At 38.5% G+C, this 21,516-nt stretch overlaps 3 protein-coding genes and 1 long non-coding RNA gene across 7 annotated transcripts in view; 3 read left to right on the plus strand and 1 right to left on the minus strand.

The window, feature by feature from the left end:
- LOC117936188 lies at positions 1 to 14,514 on the plus strand. The gene is made up of 3 exons (XR_004654953.1): positions 1 to 11; positions 1,358 to 1,360; positions 13,388 to 14,514. It is a non-coding gene; the product is annotated as an uncharacterized LOC117936188 (long non-coding RNA).
- The window catches only part of cgref1 (cell growth regulator with EF-hand domain 1), a 26,727-nt gene continuing 12,916 nt past the window's right edge, over positions 7,706 to 21,516 (plus strand). Inside the window, exons 1-7 of one of the 2 annotated variants that reach the window (XM_034899429.1) lie at positions 7,706 to 7,960; positions 9,181 to 9,286; positions 9,651 to 9,725; positions 11,048 to 11,121; positions 11,471 to 11,595; positions 12,410 to 12,511; positions 13,061 to 13,372. In XM_034899429.1, coding sequence (XP_034755320.1) covers positions 7,951 to 7,960; positions 9,181 to 9,286; positions 9,651 to 9,725; positions 11,048 to 11,121; positions 11,471 to 11,595; positions 12,410 to 12,511; positions 13,061 to 13,354 — 786 coding nt within the window. In that variant the 5' untranslated portion in view covers positions 7,706 to 7,950 and the 3' untranslated portion in view covers positions 13,355 to 13,372. Of the gene's footprint in view, positions 7,961 to 9,180; positions 9,287 to 9,650; positions 9,726 to 11,047; positions 11,122 to 11,470; positions 11,596 to 12,409; positions 12,512 to 13,060; positions 13,995 to 21,516 lie in introns of those variants that run through there. The other variant, XM_034898623.1, reaches the window with a different exon arrangement.
- The window catches only part of efcab2 (EF-hand calcium binding domain 2), a 22,204-nt gene continuing 15,662 nt past the window's right edge, over positions 14,975 to 21,516 (plus strand). For 2 of the 3 annotated variants that reach the window (XM_034857390.1, XM_034858183.1), the window contains exons 1-7: positions 14,975 to 15,154; positions 15,354 to 15,438; positions 15,965 to 16,037; positions 16,287 to 16,363; positions 17,031 to 17,073; positions 17,258 to 17,324; positions 17,436 to 17,575. In XM_034857390.1, coding sequence (XP_034713281.1) covers positions 15,130 to 15,154; positions 15,354 to 15,438; positions 15,965 to 16,037; positions 16,287 to 16,363; positions 17,031 to 17,073; positions 17,258 to 17,324; positions 17,436 to 17,554 — 489 coding nt within the window. In that variant the 5' untranslated portion in view covers positions 14,975 to 15,129 and the 3' untranslated portion in view covers positions 17,555 to 17,575. Of the gene's footprint in view, positions 15,155 to 15,353; positions 15,439 to 15,964; positions 16,038 to 16,286; positions 16,364 to 17,030; positions 17,074 to 17,257; positions 17,325 to 17,435; positions 18,168 to 21,516 lie in introns of those variants that run through there. The other variant, XM_034856665.1, reaches the window with a different exon arrangement.
- Positions 18,756 to 21,516, minus strand: part of adpgk2 (ADP-dependent glucokinase 2) — a 7,774-nt gene continuing 5,013 nt past the window's right edge. The window contains exon 7 of the mRNA XM_034895375.1: positions 18,756 to 21,300. Within this exon, the coding sequence (XP_034751266.1) occupies positions 20,743 to 21,300 (558 nt within the window). The 3' untranslated portion in view covers positions 18,756 to 20,742. The remainder of the gene's footprint in view (positions 21,301 to 21,516) is intronic.

The raw sequence follows: 21,516 nt of genomic DNA on the forward strand, positions 1-21,516 counted from the left end.
CTAAAAAATGAGTGTATAGGCAAACAGAAAAAGGCTGAGGGATACTGAGGGAAATTATCTGTTGGTGACTTTGTATGTTTGTGTGTGTGTTTGTTTGTGTTTGCGTGTGCGTGTATCTGTGTGTGTGTGTGTTTGTTTGTTTGTTTTATTTGGATCCCCATTAGCTTCAGCTTTCACTAAAAGCTATTCTTCGTGGGGTCCTACAATCTTTCCTTGACAATACACATAACATTTCATTACAAACACATACATACATACATAGAAAATTCAAATCATAAGTAAATCTTACAGTTAACACAATTAATAAAAAAATTAAATACTAAGACACTACTCCGAATAGATTAATCCATTTTAAGAAATACAATAACAAAACAAAAGCTCTGTACCAACTAATTTTATGTTAAATATTTAATTCCTTTGAAATAAATATGTCTTAAGTGATTTTTTAAAGCCATACTGAGAGTTGTGTATAATAGTTGTTGGGAGAGAGTTCCATTCACACATTGCTCTGTACCTAACTGAACGTTGAACTGACTTAGTTTTCTCTTTAGGTAAAATAAAACTCCCTCCTACTGCATGCCTCGTTGGATAATGATGTATAGCAATACTAAAGGATAGTTTTGTGTATAAAGTAAAAGGTGTTTTGTTTGTTATAATGTTATTTAAAAAAAACATTAGCGAATACACAAATATATTTTTAACTTTAAGCCATGTGAGTTGTTCATGCATCTTATCAACATTTGATCTAAACCCACACGAAAGAGGCACACATGCCGCTTTATTCTGAATCACTTATAATTTTTTTCATTTTATTTGCTGAAGAAATCCAGATGTGAAAAAAACAAAGCCTGAAGGACTTGTTTTACTGTCTGTGGTGTTAAGATGTTTGCACACCTTTTAATAACGGACAAGGTGTTGCCCATTTTAGTTACCAGTTTTCTAACGTGTTTGTCCCAACACAATCTATTGTCAATCATCACACCCAAAAGCTTAGCCTCTTCTCTTTGCTCGACAAAAGTTTGCTCTATACTGAGTTCAAGTTTCGGTTTGGAATTTAAAGAAAAATGAGTTCCAACCACTAAACTGGTGGTTTTAGATACATTGAGAATCAGTTTGTTACTCCTGATCCAGCCCATCACTGTGTGTGTGTGTGTGTGTGTGTGTGTGTGTACATGTGTGTTTGGGTATGTGTGTGTGTATGTGCGTGTGCGTGTGCGTGTGCGTGTGCATGTGCGTGTGCGTGTGTGTGTGCGTGTGTGTGCATACGTGTGTGCGTGGGTTTGTGTGTGCAAACATTCACAAACACAGTACATTTGTGAACATATGTACAACACATGCAGTAAATGTGTACGTACAGTAGGTGTATTTGGGCAGCCGAGTTACTCCTCGTTTGGGTTATTGGTCCTGACAGAGTGGTGCCCTCTTCGATGCCTGTGGAGAAAGGACCCTGGGTCCTCATGTCCTGGCTGGACACATGCAATTAGACATCCATGAGTGGAACTGCCCTCCCTCTGTGCTGTGCTTTTGTGTGTGTGTGTGTGTGTGTGTGTGTTTAAAAACCATTGGCTTATAGTACGTGTGCAAAGCCACTGTAACAGAATTAGTGTTTCCTCTGGTTTTCAAGTTGTAATGAACCCAGAGGAATTAGCTTGTGGAATGTGACAGCAATTATTTCATAGTATAGTGTGTATGTGTGTTTGTGTGTGTGTGTTTGTGTGTGTACGTTGCAAAACCTTTGGCTCATAATGTGTGTGTGAAGCCACTATAACATAATTAGTGTTTCCTCTGGTTTTCTAGTTGTAATGACCCCAGAGGAATTAGCTTGTGGAATGTGACAGCTATTTCAAACAAACTCATAGTATGTAACTCTGTGTGTGTATGTGTGTGTGTGTGTGTGTGTGTGTGTGTGTGTGTGTGTGTGTGTGTATATGTGTGTGTGTTCAAACACATACACTTTGCTCAACAAACAATCTTTGGTCTGTGTGTGGTTGTGTGTGTGTGTGTGTTTTTTTCTATATCTGTCTAACAAACATCTGTCACTTCCCACATTACTTGTACAACGAGTGAGTGACACACCACTACTTTCTTCTGTTTTGCAGGCTAGTGTTGATTGATTACTGTAACACGACTTGGCGACAAGCTTTAGCTAAAAGAAGTAAAAACAGACTCATTGATGGTCTTAAAATATTTCCAGATCCAACGATTGCAGTTGCGGCCTCAGATGTGTTGATGAAGTGACAGTGGCTGTTGGTGTTACAACGGGAGGCCCATGCACTGGATATCAATGTTAGGAGGACATGTATACATGAGCAACAATGACAATGTAATGTTGCCATCATTACGATAAGCGTCTGTTGATATTATATTGGGGACCAGGGTTAAAAATAGCCTGCGCAGTTTTGACTGTTGGGGCCAGGAAATAGTGGAACCTAATCCTTGTTACATAACTGAATGGAGGGCTTCTGTCTGGGACCTGTGTGTGTGTGTGTGTGTGTGTGTGTGTGTGTGTGTTGGGGGGGCGTGAATGCACTTGGGCTATGCTAAAGACAAACAGAGCCATGCATTTGCGTGACATGGTGCTGGGAAAACGGGATTGTCAATGGGAAACACCATTTGTAGTTACCAGTGGTGATTTTGTAAAATTTTTGAAATTCAGGGAATGTACACCCAACAATATTTTATATGTTCCTGCTGCTTTTGTGGTGTTGTTGCCTGGTCTGTGTGCAGTACATACTGAGGTAATCGCGCATCTCCCCCAACTGGTCTCATAAGATGCAGACTCTCTAGCAGTGAAAGGCTATAAATTATGAGAAGCCGTCTAGGCCCAAATTGTATTATTGACTATTGCCTATCGAGTATGCGTATACTGTATGTGCTTAGAATGCATGTATGTGCAAGTGTTTAGTACCAGTATATACAGTATGTACGTGCAAGTCATGCCTCATCAATATCACAGGTAACCCTAACCCTAACCCTAACCCTAACCTAACCCTAACCCTAAACCCCTAACCCTAACCCTAACCCTAACCCCCTAACCCTAACCCTCGACACACCTAACCCTAACCCTAACCCTAAACCCCTAACCCTAACCCTAAACCCCTAACCCTAACCCTAACCCCTAACCCCTAACCCTAACTCTAACCCCCTAACCCTAACCCTAACCCTAACCTCTAAACCTAACCCTAACCCTAACCCCTAACCCCTAACCCTAACCCCTAACCCTAACCCTCAGTGTTAGACCATGGTCAACATCGCATCACAGATTTTAGCTTTCCTTGCTATTGCTTGTCTGTCTCTGTATAAGTGTGGTGCAATGTGCAGACTGGTGACACACTCTGGATACACCCACACAGGTGCTTTTACTTATATGAAACTGAAGCAGCCTGCTGTTTTGGATCACAAAAACAGACTGTCACCGTGGACTTATAGCCTTTGACAGAATACCAGGATCTGTGACTGGAAGCCACATCATCCCACAGCACCTTCTGACTAATTATGCTAGTTACTCTGGTGTTTCTATTCAACCAAAGCACAAGCACAGTCGGGACAGCAGGAGACTTGTGTTAACAATAACACCACATTCTGTGGGGTGTGATCTGTAAGTTGCTGCCTGACGGGTCTAATTTTCTGCATCATGTTTCCATCTCTCTGTTTGAACAAACACAAATACAACCACACACACACACACAGAAACTCAGCAGCCACTCATGTTAACAATTACAAGGTAATCTCTCTTCCTGTAAGTGAGTGTCAGTAGGATGTTTGTGTACCAACCAGCTGTGAAATAATGAGCCACAACAGTGCTAAACCATGCAGTAAGTCACGCATGGTTTGTGTGTATTTATGTGCTTGTATGACTTGTACCCGGTCCATGTGTGGTTATATATATCGCACCTGGTTCCCATTAACAGATATGAGTCTCAGAATTATCAGTGGAAGGCCAAACACAAGTGTGTTTTTTTTTGTGTCGGAAGGCTTCTTTCCTCTCTATGCATGTGTGAGGTCATTGCTCCTGTTACTTCAAAAACAAGTAACTTTTAGATGCAAAATGGATACATCTATAAAGAAATATTGTATTAGAAAGATAACATCATATAATGCCAGAAAACTGTTATAATGTCAACTGAAGTGAGGTGTTAAAGACTGGTCTGATCCTCCACTGCTGAGGCTCCCTGTGCAGTGAGTTAACACAGTGACTAGTTTAAGACTGGTTTAGACTGGTTTGTCTTAACCAAGACTAAGACTGCTTTGTTGGTATAACATTTTGCAACATACATTCAAATATTTAGGACCAATGCTGAATTGCTGGAACTCAAATGCATGCAACTGAATACTTTGAGAAAATGTTTCAAATGGACTTCAGGGGCCCTTTTGACCTCAGTCAGTGGATACCACATTGTAAAAATGAAAATGCTGGCCACTAAACTGGCTGTGGTTTAGTGAGAGGTGATGGGAGGAGCTTGTTAGTAGAGATACTGTCCTTCAAACAAACGACACAAGACACAAATAAAAAAGATGCATTCATCCCTTGTGATCAACAAATATCCTAAAATGATGAGCTCAGGAATGACACTGGTATGATGTTTGAACTAACCTTCTGTCACGCTCAACTTATAAAGATTAGTGTATGTGTGTGTGTGTGTGTGTGTGTGTGTGTGTGTGTGCATGCGTGTGTGTTTAGTTCAATGGGTACTGGTAACTGGTAATAATCCAATCCTCCGGTTGAGTAAACTGCAACTCAAACACAATTGTTATTCCAAACTATTATTCCAAACTATGTGATGTCATTGATGTCAATGTATTCCATTGATCCAGACTAGTACATACCACAGACTTTTGTTCTTTTTGGGCGGCTGTTTATCTGACCTAGTGTGTGTGTGTGCGTTTGTGTGTATGCATGTGTTTGTGTGTGTGTGTGTGTGTGTGTGTATTTGTGTGTGACACACAGACATGACAGGTAAAAGGCAGATAAGAGGTGGTGAGAGAAGGATGAAGGAATGAAATCCAAGTTAAAGACTTAATTGATGATGCAAAGCATAAAGAGTATCTTTTTACTTGAGTTCATTTTTTGAATTGTATGCCAGAAAATGTGGCCACAACAATAAATAACAATCCATCCAAACATCCATTGATTTAATACTGAAAATAAGCTGTTCCATTCAATGTGCCTTCAGTCTTAAAAGCTAAGAACCTTGTAGATTCAATAACTAGCTCAGTAAATCAGTCACTCACAGAAGGAACTATCTGCCTCCTAGTGGCTGTTTAGAGGCACAGAGATGTCTGCCAAAGACACTGAACTCTGCTGAACTTTCTATGAAACTGCACATTTTAGAGCCCAGTCAAAATATTATCCTGGCATGTTTATAGAATCCCTATATGAAACTCCATGACGATATTCTCTTTAAAGATACACTTTTGTTAAAATGCAGATTAGTTTGAAGAAGTTGAGATGAGAACAGAAAAATCAAACTGCCAAAACCCATTTGCAGGATTGAAAAAATAGTAAATCTTATGTTTATCTTTTTGTCTTTAGATATTCCAATCTTTGATAAGAACCTGAATTTTCTGCTGTGTACAGTACGTGTGTTGGAGACAGCAGCACAAGTGTGTTCAAGAAAAATGTCCTCTTTGGGGCCAATGAAAAGATCTGAAATTTGTCAAATAAACATTCATCAATGCTATGTGATTTACAGAAGACTGATAACACCCTGGAGAGCTGGCGGAAGATTACAGCTATGATGATACTGGGCAACTCACCTTGACCCGTCCATTTATCTTTGTATGTGTGAGTATGTGTGTTTACACTGGCACAATTTTATATTATTCACAATATTATGAAAATGTTTCTGTAATTGAGATATTATAATGTAATTGCTGAACCAAGAAGCTATTAAAACCTGTCACAAATGTCTCATCCAAGCAGCAACTTTGATGCCTGAAAAGTAGCAAATGGGAAACTGCCTTCAACTTTCTATCTAATTTCCAGCAGGGGGCAACTCTTCTGGTTGCAAAAAGAAGTATGTTTCTATAAAAGTCTATGGTAAAATGACCTTACTTCTGCCTTGATTTTTTTTACCTTAATATGCATTATCGGGAAGGGAGGACCATAAAGTGTGTTTGTCTGTTGGGTGGAGAGGATAGTGAGGTTGTTGTGTTTTTAGTGTGTCGGCAGTTGGGTACAGCGCTCCACGTGAGCACAGGCTTTTAAGACTGTAATATAGGCCCCTCGCCTTGTTATATTTCTGACCTATTAATCCCATATACACCATCACGCACCTTGAGATCCTCGGGCAGAGGTCTGCTATCTGTTCCAGAGTCTCGACTGAAAACTAAAGGGGACAGAGCATTTGCTCTCAGGGCCCCGAGGCTCTGGAACAGCCTGCCCGAGGAAATCCGGTCAGCTGAGTTAGTAAACTCTTTTATGTCCCTTCTTAAAACATACTTTTATAGTAGAGCCTTTCCCGATCTTATTTGACTTTGCTTTATCCCTTTGATTTTATTGTATTTTCCAAATTTTATATTTAGCTGTATTTTAGTCTTTCAATGTTTTCATGGTTTTGTCTTTTTGAATTATTGTCTCTTGGATATTATTGTCTTTACACTGGTTAAAGCACTTTGTAACTTCTTTTTAAAAAGTGCTCTACAAATAAAGATTATAATTATTATTATTATAGACAGCGTCTAACGTTAGCTACTCTGCTGTGCTGTGAAGTAATGTCAGGCTATGTAAGACAAGCGTCTATCAACGTTGTTGTTGAGTCTCAGCATGGCATCCTCCGTTAATTTTGAGTCTGGGGAGGAGGGGGTGGGGGAGACAACTCTCTCCAGTATTTTAAGTTTTTACTTCAGTTACTATTTTAAACACTAACTGTCAGTATTACATATCACACCGTTAAAGATGCCCATCACACATATTTTATTACTTCGCGGTAATGTCTGAAGTTCTACCATGGACTCTGTAACATTTATTTTGAGGAAAAATGTCTTGGTTACCTTCTAGCGTGGTTGAGAAAGCCTGCAGAAAGACTTGTGCCAGTTCTCATTAATATTCAATGTGCTAAGCTGCTTGACTCTGATTGACTAACAGCTAGCCAATGAGAGCCTGGCTTTTATTATCCTTTACCCAGCGCAACTGGGCAAGCTCATGAATAGTAATGAGCTCAGGCAACATGATGTCAAACTGATCAACTTTTATAATGTGCCTGATTTCTCCACTTATTTCTTTTCAGTGACTGGAGCTGACAGAGGAGGTAGCAGTTAATTATTACATTCACAGCATTACACAAATATGGACCTAACATATGAATTGAGACAAAGCTAATTAAGACTATTAGCTTCACAAAACACTCTCTGTATTTCTCAAAATGCAAGGCTATGTTTAATAAACGGTGTAGTTAAAATACCCTTCTGAATAGTCCATCATGTTTTTGTGAAGGTGCCCCACCCACACAAACCCATTTTTCCTTGCTTTTTTTGCACACACAACTTTACACTGTACTACAACTGAAATCATGAACCCTGGAACTGTAGCTTACTGCAATACTAATAACAATGATAATAATAATAATAATAATAATAATAATATAAAACACATTTACACATTGTAATTGAGGTGTCCCCCGTAGACAATGAATATGAAGTACCACTGTAAGCACGTTATAAAGCTCCTCCCGCACTACCGGAATCTGTCAGTCGGTGAGGACGTGGCACGAGGTAGCCTGTGCAAACTAACTGACACGACAGTGGCGCTGAAATTCCACGTGGACCCGGTCATTGACCAAAACACTCCGGTCTCCGTGACTGCCGGGGAGCGCGCCTGCCACCACCGTGGCGCAGTGCAGACTGGGAGGCGCGAGCAAGGCGGTACGGGGCAGAGGTTTTATCCAGATGTGAACCTAAAACGCAAACCGGCTCGATTTAAAGTTTTTTTTTACCGTCCACACATCAACTATGCAGACAGGTAGGTTCATTATCACTGAGTGGAGATCTAGAGTATTTAACCAGCTGCTAACGCAATGATAGTTATATGAATACTTTCAGTTCACATAGGCTACCTATTTAATGTCTAACGTTACATCTAAATAAATGCGTAGTCAGTAGGCTTAACAACGCGACTCTTGCACGCCACAACTAGCCATCATTTCAGTTATTGTTGTTCTAATATAGGACTGTATTGTAAAGGCAGGAAGACCATTTAAGTTTATCAGAAGCCATCTGTGTTTAGAATGCATACGTGCTCCTGTCCATGCTGTAACAACGCTGCAGTGAGAAGCCTCGCTGTTAGCATCGTTGCTACGCACGGGAAAGCTGCAGTAACGTTAGCTTACGTTAGTTTGTTATTCTGTGTAATGGGGATAATAATAAGGAGTCAGTTAAGGGTGGTTCGGACATCTATGTCCTGCATGGGCGCCTCCCTAAATTCCAGGTACGTCCAGCTGGGAGGAGGCCTCGGGGAAGACCCAGGACTATAGGTGGAGATTATCTCCATATATCTACAACCTAGCCTGGGAACGCCTCGGGATCCCCCAGTCGGAGGAGCTGGTTAATGTGACTCGGGCAAGAGAAGTTTGGGGTCCCCTCCTGGAGTTGCTGCCCCCGCTTGCTTTCTGTTTGTAGGGAGCAGGTGTTACATGTAAATAGACTATTTGACACACTAATAACACAAATGACTACCAGGTTATATCATCCATCTTTGTCCGCGCATCGGGTCGCGGGCGGAGCAGCTCCAGCAGGGGGTCCCTTCCCTTTCCCAAACCACAGGCTCCAGGTTATAGTATACACAAACACACACACACACACAGACACACACACATTAATATATATATATATATATATATATATATATATATATATATATATATATATATATATATATATATATATATATATATATATATATATATATATATATATATATATATATTGTATATATATCTATATGTATATATATCTATATGTAGATATATTGGCAGATACTGTGAAGTAGTAGCAGTGGAATTTCACTTTGTATAGCATCATGAAACCATCCCCTCCGAAACTTTGAGTATTTGTATATTTCAATATTATTTTATTATTTTCCAACCATCAAATGATATTGGGCACGTACATTAATGATGGCATCCTATCCCAGAATTCTGTGCAGATGTGATGTGAGTTTACAGTGTGGTTGTTTGCTTGTAGGTGTGCTCATGGAGTCTCACCTGGGCAGGTTGGTCCCATGTGTCCTGTCCCTGTACCTGTTTCTATACTTGTGCCAGGCTGCACCAGGTCTACCTGGGACACAGAGGTAACTCCACCTCCCTACTCCCAAGTTTCACTCTCTCTCTCTCTCTCTTCTTTTTTAAGACACTTTTAAGTTTTTCAAGTAAATATGCTGAAAGCTTTATTTTGGTTACAACTAATATCTTGTACAGTGAAAATGTCACCAAGCGCTGCGCTATCAGAATGGATTTACATCTAACATTGGATAATTGAAGCCAACCTTTTGCAACACATGGCAAAGGAAGGGTACAGTACTGTTGTTATTGCCAGAAAAAGACTTTTAAACATTGTTTCATCTCTGCTCATTAGAACTAAAAGAAATTAAATCGAAGGAACTATTGAAAAAAACATATTCTTTTTTCATTTCCATTCTCATATGTATCTTTTAGGGAGGAATCAGTTGATGTCCACCCCGCTGCAGTGGCGCTAGCCAATCCCTTCGGCACCAGTGATGAGGACCACAGGTGAAGAACACATAATAACAATGTGCTGCTGTGACACATGCAGCTCATTTTAAACTGTATATTGGCTCTTAATTGGATTGATGAAGTTTCTAAGTCTGTCTTTTACCACACTCAATGCGGCATAACATTCTAATCCTTTTCCCAGACAATGATAAAATATATATAACATAGAATAAAGGTATTTAGTGTCATGCATATTTTCAAACTACCCTATGACCCTATGTACTGGTCCAGATGTGTTTAACCTGCAGTCCATTTTAGTGGACTAAGTAGCTGCTGTCTGGTCACTGTGGACTTTGGCAGCGGTGCTGTGCTAATGATGTGGCTTGCACCATAAATCGATAGATTACAGGTGCAATAATACTGTTTTATGTTGCAATTATGAAAATATTTTTTGTTTGGAGTGAGTGAAATAGATTATCCTTACCTCATACATATTGCAGTTACAATGGGTCACCCTTGGGATCTCAGCTCACATCTTTGTTAACTGTACCGTAGTGTGAACTGGCCCATAATTAAAGCCAGTTTTAACTTTATTCGGGGAACAACATGAGAGACATAACCACGTTGTGGACTCAGAGTATGTTGTTGGTGACAATGTGGCTGCAGCTTCTTTCCCCTGGCTGATAAGATAAATTGATGAGTACAATACTCTATCATTGTGTAAGCTTAAGTATACTGAGTGTATGATGACGACAAACATGTTAGTCATGATAACCCTGATATAAACTTTGGTCAGCAAGTCTTTTAGTGGTCTAAAATAGCACATATACAATAATAGCACAAGACAGCCAAGCAGTTTACAGGTTCACTAAGTCAAGGTTGTCTTCTTTCCATCTGCTTTATGTAAGATGGGATATGTTCCAGTTTTTCAAAACCACGAAACACACTGGAAAATCAGCAAATACAGGAATAAGCTGCTTTCTTTGAAAATGTTGATTTTTGATGAGGCAGTACCTCTTCCTCGAGTCACGTGTTAAGACTTATTGTGAGTAACCACAAATCCCGCCCTGTTGTGGATATAAATAATACAGAATCACTACTGGACAAGTTTGGGTTACCGGATGTCTATTCTGCTTAGAAATCAAGAGTGATAATAGAGAAAGATAGCAAAAGGAGGTTTACAAAAAGAAAAATGATACTTTGAGCCTAGTTTGGTCTTCCTTTTTAGCTTCCCAGAGTCTGATTGTAGCGGCAAGGAATTGCAAAAAATATTACTAAGTTGCTCCAGGGTTGAACAAATCTGAACCCTCTGTGTGAATTTTTGGCTCTAATTGTTTTACTGATAAATTGATATCTTCTCTGTGCCGTGTTGTCCACAGATTGCTAAAAAGTTACATCCAATCCAGTCTGAAGGATGGCCAAGGAGGACCAGAAATTAGCACCTGGGAGCAAGGTAGACATCTTCACCTACTGGTGTAACACATGAATTCTGACACAAGCTGTCACTTTGATCATCATTGGCAAATACACACTCTGATTATACAGACAGTTGTTTACTGAAATGCTGAACAATGTCTCAGGTTCTAATAAAGTAATTGTCTATGACTTTAGTGTGATAAATCAAAAGTCTTGATTCCCCTTAGTGTCCCAAACCCTCAGTTTTTACTGTTGCATTACTGCCATTGTGTTTGTGTGTACACAGTACAGGAGTTCTATTCTGTACAGTCCCTGCAGGTATTCTACAGTAGTTTATCAAATGTGTTGGGGATTAAACATGTCAGTCTTCTCCTGCTTTTTGTCAGAGGTGTTCTTCCTGTTTCGTCTCTATGATTACGATCGCAGTGGGTTCCTGGATGGCTTGGAGATGATGAAGCTACTTTCAGAATACAACTCCCATCATGCACCTGGAACACAGGCCAATGAACCGGTGAGGAAGAGTGGCAGTCTACTTGTGCATACCTAGTCTCGCATTGCCAAACCTAGCTCCACTGCGCTATGGATTAAGCTCTGGCCACACCACTGAAACCTTCTATGACAGGAGAATAAACGCTCTTCAAACCAATCACAATCATCTTGTGGGAGCTAAGGTCCGGACGCAACAAAGACATTTCTGCAAAATAGTCTCGGAAAGGAACTTATTCTGGTGGAACATTTGCAACTCGCAAAAAAAAAAAGATACATAAAATATTAAAACATTATCTGTTTGCACAATACAGTAACGTGAGCTATTATATTAGCTGGATACATGGCTAAATGCAATTTGCTCTTACCAGTGTATGTGTACTTTATCCATAGCAATCCCACCAATTGGTCCCTAAACGTCCCAGTTAGATAGTCAATGCTGTCAACATATTCTTTGTAAATCTTTACAATCATTCCGCAAAAGAAGCCATGCCATATTGCACAATCCAAATTTTCTTTAAAGCTTGCCATTTTCAGCATGTAGCTTGCTAGCTCAAAGCTTGTTGTTGTTTCCTGTAGCAAAGGGATGTTAAAAACGGCAACACAGAGAGAGTGGAAGGTAAGGGGCAAAGCCTGGCATCCTGTACGTGACGTCAGGGTTTGTCCTGTAAATATATTCCAATGATCCAGAACTAACACTTTCATACTTTTAGGGCTGTTTATCTGACCTGAAGTGTATGTATGTGTATGTATGTGTGTGTGTGTGTGTGTGTGTGTGTGTGTGTGTGTGTGTGTGTGTGTGTGTGTGTGTGTGTGTGTTTGGTGTTTTCTGACTTCAGGTGGTGTCTATGGTGGATTTTTTACTCCAGACTCAGGATCTAAACCAGGACGGCCTATTGGCCCCATCCGAGCTGCTGTCTCCTTCATTACCTCACACACAGGTAATGTACATTTATATTTTTCTTATGGCAAGTAATGATTGTCTTTAAGCTTCAACAGACAAAATCCAGGGAACTTAATTATATTGCCGTTTGGTCACACATATAGTATAGTGATAAAAGAATCTTCATGTGGTCTTCAGGAAATTTACGATGTTTGTATATATAAATACCATCAAATAAACTTTTTTTATTTTGAACATAAAAGTTAGTTTTTGGCCTTGGAAATAGTAGTTTGACAAAGAAATCCCAACTCAAGGTCCACTTACTCGATTTTTAAATGTATGAAAACAATACAACATACTAATGTATCAAATATATTATATAAAAATAAGAAAATAGTAATTGCACTTTGGGGTTGCAATTGTTTTGTTATATTTTGACAGGATACATGATGATAGGATTAGTTTTAATGTTTTACTACCAATTAACATGTAGACAGAGATAGTTTTACATTTTAAACATTATTTTATTTTGGTTTACGGAGCCAAGTTTTATTTTCAGCTTCATTTGGTGTTAACTGACTGCATTAACTCACCTTCTCCACCATAGGACTCCAACAACAACAATGCACCTCACCAGAAGCAGGAAGTAGCAGCAGAGGAGAAGCTGTCCAACCCAAGCACTCAGGAGGGGAAGGCAGGCACAGCAGAGCACAGAGAGGAGGCTCATGAGAAGGTGCAGCCTGATGAGGAAGAGCAATCTCAACAGGAAGTAAAGACAGAAGAAGAGGCGTTCATAAATCAAGTAGACGAACAGCATGGACAGCAAATCCCAGAAGCCCCAGCAGCAGAACAGGAACAGGAGCACAAAGTGCCTGTTCACCAGGGGCAACCAGAGATGTGAATGTACAAACACACACACATACACACACACAAGTTAAAAAATACCACTAATGATCTTTTTCTTGATTACAATTCTGAGATTCTACTATCCATTTAATCTGACTGATAAACATAAAGATGGTTGAATAATGATGAAGATGAATATTTTGAAAGTATTTATCTCGCTATATTCAAAAACTTTTTCTACAACCAGTTGGTTTTAGCTATGGTATGCAAAGATTCCGAGAGCTGTTAAAGGGACAAAAGTCCTAAAGTCCAAACACAGTATTATTCATATTAATACAACAGAAACCATCCTTAATAGGGATTGAATTTTTTTCCTGTTCCCAGCTACTTCTATACAAAAGTTGTTAATCTAATTTTAAATGATTTGAAAGGTGTAAAATGTGTATTTTATTTGCTTTAATGTATTACATATTTCTTATGTATTTGTGTTTTTCTATGTAAAGTTTCATGTACACACTGACTGGCCTTATTGTGTCTGACCCACACTAGGATTAGGATTTCCACCTAGTAGTTATGCATTAGGACTGTTATGTAGTTATGTCTTTTACAGAAAGCTTAACGTAGCCATGAAATTACATTTAGTCTTCCTTGAGTGTTTCCTCAACATTCACAATAACTTAATTAATTTACTAAATTTAATAAGGTAAATCAGAAAAAAAACATTTTTTATTATGCAATATCCACTTGGTCTTTATTTCTTTTGATGTACTTGTATTCACTCCAATAATCAGGATTTGAATGTGCCTGAATGAGGTACCATGGAATCACTTCTTCCACCAGTTTTGATATAATATTAGATTTAATGTTATACTGAATTTGGGTATTATCTGCAAACTTGAAATGTGTTCATGGTGTGAAAGGGTTTTGTTGTAATTTTTTGTTTACCTTTTTTAACCATTTATGCATTCATACAGCTGGAGAAAATAAAACGAACATTTCTCATCCCTCAGTTTTTCTTTATGTTTCCTGTTTCTTAAGATTTGTTAGATTTGTCAGATATTAAATTATATAAAAAAGGAAGCCTAGAAAACACAACCACAATACATAAAACACAATGTATATTATACTGAAAATAAAATAGGCAACTATTTGCTAATGGTTTGCATACTTTATTTCTATGTATTGTTAAAATAAAGGTTTTTATCATACAACTTATAATGCAAGAGACTTCATAAACACCAAGCTGCAGATTTACAGCATTTAGCTGGTGAATATAGAATTTTCCCATAAATGACATGGAAGACAAACAAAGTAAGGCCTATTGAGCTGAGTTATTATTATAACAATTCTCTCCTATTTTTGACTTTTTTTTTAATATATATATATATATATATTTTTTTTTTTAATCTTTTTATCTTAACACATTGTTTTGACTATTTTCGTATCTCATAATTTCAACTTTTATTTCATAATTCTGACTTTTTATGTCATCTCATAATTTTAATTTATCTCATAATTTCGATTTTTTATCTCATAACTTCTAAATTTTATTTCAAAATGTGTAATTGTTTATTTCATTACATTGATTATGACTTATCTAATGAAGCTGCTTTTTAAATTACATTATTTTAATGATTTATCTAAAATTTTACATCTCATATCACTTTACCTTTCGACTTTTTATCATATAATTATGACTTTGTATCTAATAATTATGACATGGGAAGGTTTGTGTTACTCTAAAGTCTGTCACTCACAAGAGCTTAAAGCTACCTGGTCGTTTGACAAAAACAGTAGGTTGCTAGGCAACAGAAAAACAACCGGGCAAGGATGGCGGACAGCACGCAAAGTGCAGGTTGGTAGTTAGTTAGCTGCTAACCTTATAAATCTCATAAAACGTTACCGTCTATCGGCAAACATTAGTTTAAATGATCATGTTCCGACAACAATAAATAAAAGCGCCATAATCGCGCGCGCACGTCTGCGTCTGTGTAAGTGTGTGTTATAAGCTAACTCTCTCTGTTCCTGTTGTTTTGCTATCTTCTTTCCGTCAGAGGCCATAGTGTCAGATGTCCACAAGAAGATCAAAGCAGCGTTTGAAGCGTTTGTCTATGAGTCTAACAACTCAGTGGATGTCAGGTGAGTGAGGCGGTGATGCCTCCCATTGTTCTGCCAGGCTGAGATGGTTCTAATGTAAAAAACACTCTGAGCCCTTTAGGTCACAACTCCTAACTTCAAACACAGTGGATGTAAGATGGAATGCATAGATTAGCAATAATACATTTTAAGTTCTATTCAACTAAACATGTTAACTGAATCATTGTAGCTATCGGCCCGAATGCTCTAACTGTAAGTCATTTTTACATCAGATTCTGTCAAGTCTAAAAATATTGATAATGTATACACTCTTTCCCATATGCTAAGTTTGAACCTCATAGTTTCACACCATCAAGGACAGTAGAGTATAGACAGTTATTTAAATATTGTATGTGCATTTTATGAGGGAAAACACCTACCTGGCCCTATTGTTTTTTTGTTTTTTTTAAATGAAACTGAAATACCTTATTTGGACTCTGGTGGAGCTAGCTGAGTGAATAAGACATTACACTCTGTCTTTGCATGTAGTTAAATAGTGTGGTGGTGTAAAATGGCGTTTGTTTTCCAGGGAGATTGGCACCATCATCTATTCCCTGGGTTGCTTCCCGACTCAGGCAAACCTACATGACCTAATAGCTGAGGTCAGAACAGTTCACTTATATTTTAAAACAACCGATCAAACTAAACCGTCATAACTAGGGATATTTACTTTACATATATAAGTTATGCTACAATACAGACTGTACCTGGATATCATTGTATTAAATGTACCATTATATATTAGTTTTGAAAATTGCATTCATTGTTTTTTGTTTTAGCACAAATGAATATTACCCTCACCTTGAAATTGCAACTACTTAGTGTACGGCAGCCTTGTTCTGTGTAACCAGGTTGAAGAGGACCACACAGGATATATTCATTTGGACAAGTTCCTCCCAGCCATGACCAGAGTGCTGCTGGAGCACAAGTAAGACAGCTCTGTTATCTCCAATATATACCCTTCCTGACTGTTGTCATGTCGTGCTGTTTTGTATGTAACTGAATTAATATAAATGCTGAATTTTGATGTTGAGAAATTACCAAGGCATGATGCAAATAGGCGCACATGTTGAAGCAAATTATATATTATAACGTGTAACTTTCAGATAGACGTTACTGAGGGAGCTAGTAAATAACTTGACATTGGTACAAGTTTCCAATTGCTTTTATATTTGTTTAATATAATGAGGTAGTCATTGCAGTATTTCACACATTATATGTGTGATGTAAAAGTCTACAAAGACAAAGACCTTAGATCATTAATCAGAATTTTTCAGCGGACTTCTTTCAGACTTCTTTAAATTATATTCATGTCTCTTGCTTTTACACTTTTTACACTTTGCTGTGTTAAAGTGGCTCAATATTTCAGCATCACCTAAAACAACTGAAAACCACAGGATGCTCTTACACAATAAAATGTGCACATTACAGTTCAGTTTGTAGGGTAAATTGGGCTTGGTAATGACTTATAAAGGCTATGTCAATTCCATCATATTTCATCACAGTGTTTATGGTATGTCATGTCAAATAGGGGTTCTACCATACTATAGGCAACATATACAAATATCAATTGTGTGTGTGTGTGTGTGTGTTAGGTTCCCTTCCATCCCTGAGGACCTTCTGCTTCAGGCCTTTGAGGTTAGATCAGCTCCTGTTTCTCATATTCTCTCTAGTTGTATTACTATATACGTCACAGTATCTAAATTAAGTAGAAGTCTATACCTCTGTGAATATCATACTTGTCAACAGAGTGTTTGTAATCTCACATTGCCACACACTGTTAGTTACTGATATTTGTTAAAGCATAAACACTTTTTTCCAGGTTTTGGACAAAGAAAACAAAGGGTACCTGGAGCCCGAGGAGCTGACTAAGTACATGACACAGGAAGGTAAAGCAGAAGATTTCAGTTGTAACTTTGTGATGTAAAGCAGATTGTCTCATAGATATCTTTTTGTTTCTTACTGTACAAAGTGTTTGTTCATGGTTGTGTTAAAACTAGGTGAGGTCTTCACTCAGGAGGAGATGGATGAGATGCTGACAGCACTCGCTGACCATGAGAAGAACCTGGTCTATTACAAAGACTTAATCAGCCAGCTGACCATTGACCCTGACATGTAAAGTGCCTCAGTGTGTGTGTGTGTGCATAATTGTTGAGAAATATTAGACACAAACAAGTCTGTGTGTTTGGTGCTTTTTGTCCATGTCTGCATGTCTTATTGTGTGAGTTGGTAGTTCCGATATGGTATAATAAACAAACATATAATACATGTAAATATCTCCTCCTTGACCTTGTGTTTTAAAAATTGGCTTTCAATTCAGACGAAATGTGATTTGCTCAAATTGACAGATTTGGGATAGGCATCAAAGCAGGAGCAGTCCATTGTTTTGGAATGTCTACTGTACGTTTTATGCTCCCATCCATTTACTTATTGCACAACCTAACTTTCATTAAGTCCAAGTCTTTCACAATCACATTAAAAGTACCAGTACAGTGCATTTCAATTGGAGTAATGCAAATTTTAGCCCTTCGTACATGTAAACGAAGTCAGAAATCAGTATCACCACACAACACTGATTAACTCAGATTTGTTATATAGCTAATGCAACATTGCTTGCATTTGTATTTAAGAAAGAATTTGCTGTGGTCCCAAACACAGGAACTGGGTTCAAAATAGAGGCTGAGGCATAGTACTGGGTCTTAAAAAATAAAATTAAAATAAACTGCAGTGTATTATTGTGCAGGTGAAGCTTGACTTCTCAAAGGGCTTATTTCCTATTAAAATCTCCAAGAGTGGGGCGACCCGATTGTTGTGGGCATTTTAAGGTAGTCCCTACTACAAATGGACAACATGCAGCTTTAATAAAATAAGGTCTTTTTGTTTATTTTAAAAGTGTTGACTGAAACCCTTGTCACGCTGCAGTGTACAAGCCTGCCAATACCAAATCTCTGACAGGATCATAGTAGAAACATTCTGTAAGCCTACTGAGAAGATTCCTTGTTGGTTGATCATATTTGGGCCCAGTGGTGGTATCATAAACATGAGGTAGTCTGGTTATTCATTTGGCAAGATGACTAGATAGTATGTGCAGCCAATGAACAAATAGGGGAAATGAAATGTATTCCATGTTAGGAGTGTGAACATAGGAAACAAATGTTGTGACAAAGAAGCCATGGCATAACTATTGCATAGTACTTGTCTAGAAGACCAAATCAATTGCTTAGATGTACAGAAGTATGATTTTAAACAACTGCAGGTTGCAGCCATGATAGTCTGATCAATAAATGATCCCTGGTATGAGAAAATAAACAATGCAATGACAGCTTTATCAGCATAGCATTTTATCTTGGGCGATTCTGAATTGAATATTTAACATGCACAAAACACTTAACACAGCTTTAGAACATAAGTGACATGAATCTTATCTAAAGCTTAGATAAGCATATGATATGGTAGCAAACAAGCACTTCTCTATCCGAACATGAAAGCATGCTGAGGTTCTGCTTTCAGAATGGTTTCATTTCACAGTAAAAACATGACCCGTTACTCATCTTCAACTTACCGTGTAAGACAAAGAAATCAGAAAATAATACATACGCCTATAAAATCGAAAGGTCTGTATTCAAAATCCCTTTTCGACTTAACCCCCCATTGTCATGACAGAATAAGGCTCATTTACCATCATTATAATCAATGATGATCAAAACAACAGCATCAAATCAATACAGTCTTAACACAAAGAGGAAAGATTTAAAGGGATTTCTTTAGCTCATACTTGTTGCATTGTAAAATAAATAAATGCGTTCCTTGCTGAAAATGAATTTGAAAAGCATTCTTTAAGAAACTAATTTAATTGTTTAATCAAGAAAAAAAATAATCTACTTGCATGTTGAAGTTTAAACATGGCTTGCATGTTGTATAAAAAATAACAAGCTGGGCCTGTGGTGGAATGTTTGATTAGTACATCGAAAGAAAAAAGGCTCAACTCCCATTCACATCCAGTCGCATCCAGTGCAGAAAAAAGCGATTTCAACCCTGAAAAAAGTGAAATGGGAGTTGTGCGGCCAATTAGAGGCAGGGCCCCATTTTCTCTTAAAGATGATCTCATTAGGGGAGAGCTATTCAGCTTCTAATCCTACTACAAGTAAGATGAAGACTAAAATATCTTATGTGTGTTCCAATATTCCATAGATATAGGGGGTTCACGGTTTAAAAACAAAAATGATAACCTGAAACTAGAGATGGGATTGTGTTCCACTGTACGCAGCCATATCATGAGAACTGGCGGCCAATTACTTCTCCTTCGCAGCAACGTTATCATAGGCAGTACACACTGGTGATTTTGGTCCTTAATAATAAGAGATATGACATAATAAAAAAGTTTTTTAAAAAGTGACAGAAAAAGTAATAGGAAAGAGGAAGGAACATAAATAGCATGGAGGTAGAGAGAAGGTTTTGACATCATATGCAGCTACCAACAGTGGTCTCTTAACATTGATTTTGCGTTATTGCACTGCAACAGACACAGAAGAATGAAAATCATCACACCCAAACCAATATGCACATTTTTCACATATATCAGGAAGAACAGGAGGCAATAACCTCACTAGCTTTGTACTATAAATCTTTCTTTACCTTTGAGAATGAGATAGGAGAGAGAAGAGGCAGGATATAGCCTTCTCATAAAGCATATGCTGCAAGGCAGGGGTAGGCAAGCACCATTTACTTAATGGAACTGTAGTTTTTATAAACCTGATAAACTTGCTCCCAAGAAACAGAAGACTCAGTTATTTCAGCATTTACACAACTATGGTGCAGGTTGCTGCATAGTGGAGTTATAGGTTTAAAGATAATTTATCTGCCAGCTTTGTCAGCTACAACAAAACTTCATCTCTCTTTATCTAATCCTGGCTGAAGGCCCAAGTCTTATCAGGCCTTGGAGAAGTAGAGTAGGTCAGGAGTCAGATGACGGGCATCAATGACTCGGGGATTGACTTTACTCAATTTATAAAACTTTTATCTTTCAGTTGAGCAGGTTTTAACTGCATCCCCCTCAAAAATTAAAACCTGAGCCCATATTTTTAAAATCTGGTAATCTAACCTGATTATTAACTACTGTATCCCATCACCTGTCCACTATGAATGATAATTGGTTTTCCTTATTGGACAGCATTATCCTGATACATTTCCCAATCCGTACCCATGTTTGCCGGCTAGTTTGCATCACACCTAGATCACGTTTCTAGAGTCACATTGTTTGCCAACATGCAGTTAGCACACACAGATAGACCATATAGTGTCCTTCTACTAGATCTGCAGCACCAGGCCAGCGGCTGAGATGTTGTCCCCTCCGCCTGCAGTTTGGTACACCTCAGTGCACACCAGCACCGGTGCTACGCAGATCTCATAGTCCTCCTCATCCCAGCAGCTGACTGGTCGCGTCTCCTGAAGAGGGATACGCTGGCTGCCCTCCCGCCGGCTAACGGAGAAAGAGTCGTCCATGATGAGCCTCGCCTTGCTGGGGTCAATGTCGTTAGAGCCGCAGACATGGCGGTTTGCTGTGAGAGAGGCCTTGGCGGTGGCGGACATGGTGTTCTTCCACTGGGAGCCGCGTGTCACAATCATGGCCTGAAAGGCCAGCGTGTGGACGTGGAGTCGAGTCAGCGGCTTAGCTTTGGCACCGTTTGTGTCACTTTCTGCACTTACATCTTTGGAGCGCTGGTTTATGATGCGATAGACCTCCCTCATTTGGTCGAGGACAGTAGCTACACGAGGGTTTGGGTCTGACAACACTGTGATGTTGGAGCCTTTAAGCAGACTGAGCAGGTTGGGAAGCTCCTGTTCATTCATCCCTAAAGAGTCCGCCTAAGAAAAAAGAATCAGGATGAGTGGTTGAACCTAAACTAAGGTCATCCTTTAACTGAACTGTGCATATTCATGATAACAAACAAAAGCCATAACGCTGCATTTTCTTACATGGTAATCAACGTGGCCGGTGTCATTTAATCTAAATCTAAAAAAACTCAATTAGTGACTATAATTTGATCTCTTAACATAGTTCTGTGTCAGGTACTGTATGTG

The sequence above is a fragment of the Etheostoma cragini genome, chromosome 1 (genome assembly GCF_013103735.1).
Source record: "Etheostoma cragini isolate CJK2018 chromosome 1, CSU_Ecrag_1.0, whole genome shotgun sequence".
In the NCBI taxonomy this organism is placed as follows: domain Eukaryota; kingdom Metazoa; phylum Chordata; class Actinopteri; order Perciformes; family Percidae; genus Etheostoma; species Etheostoma cragini.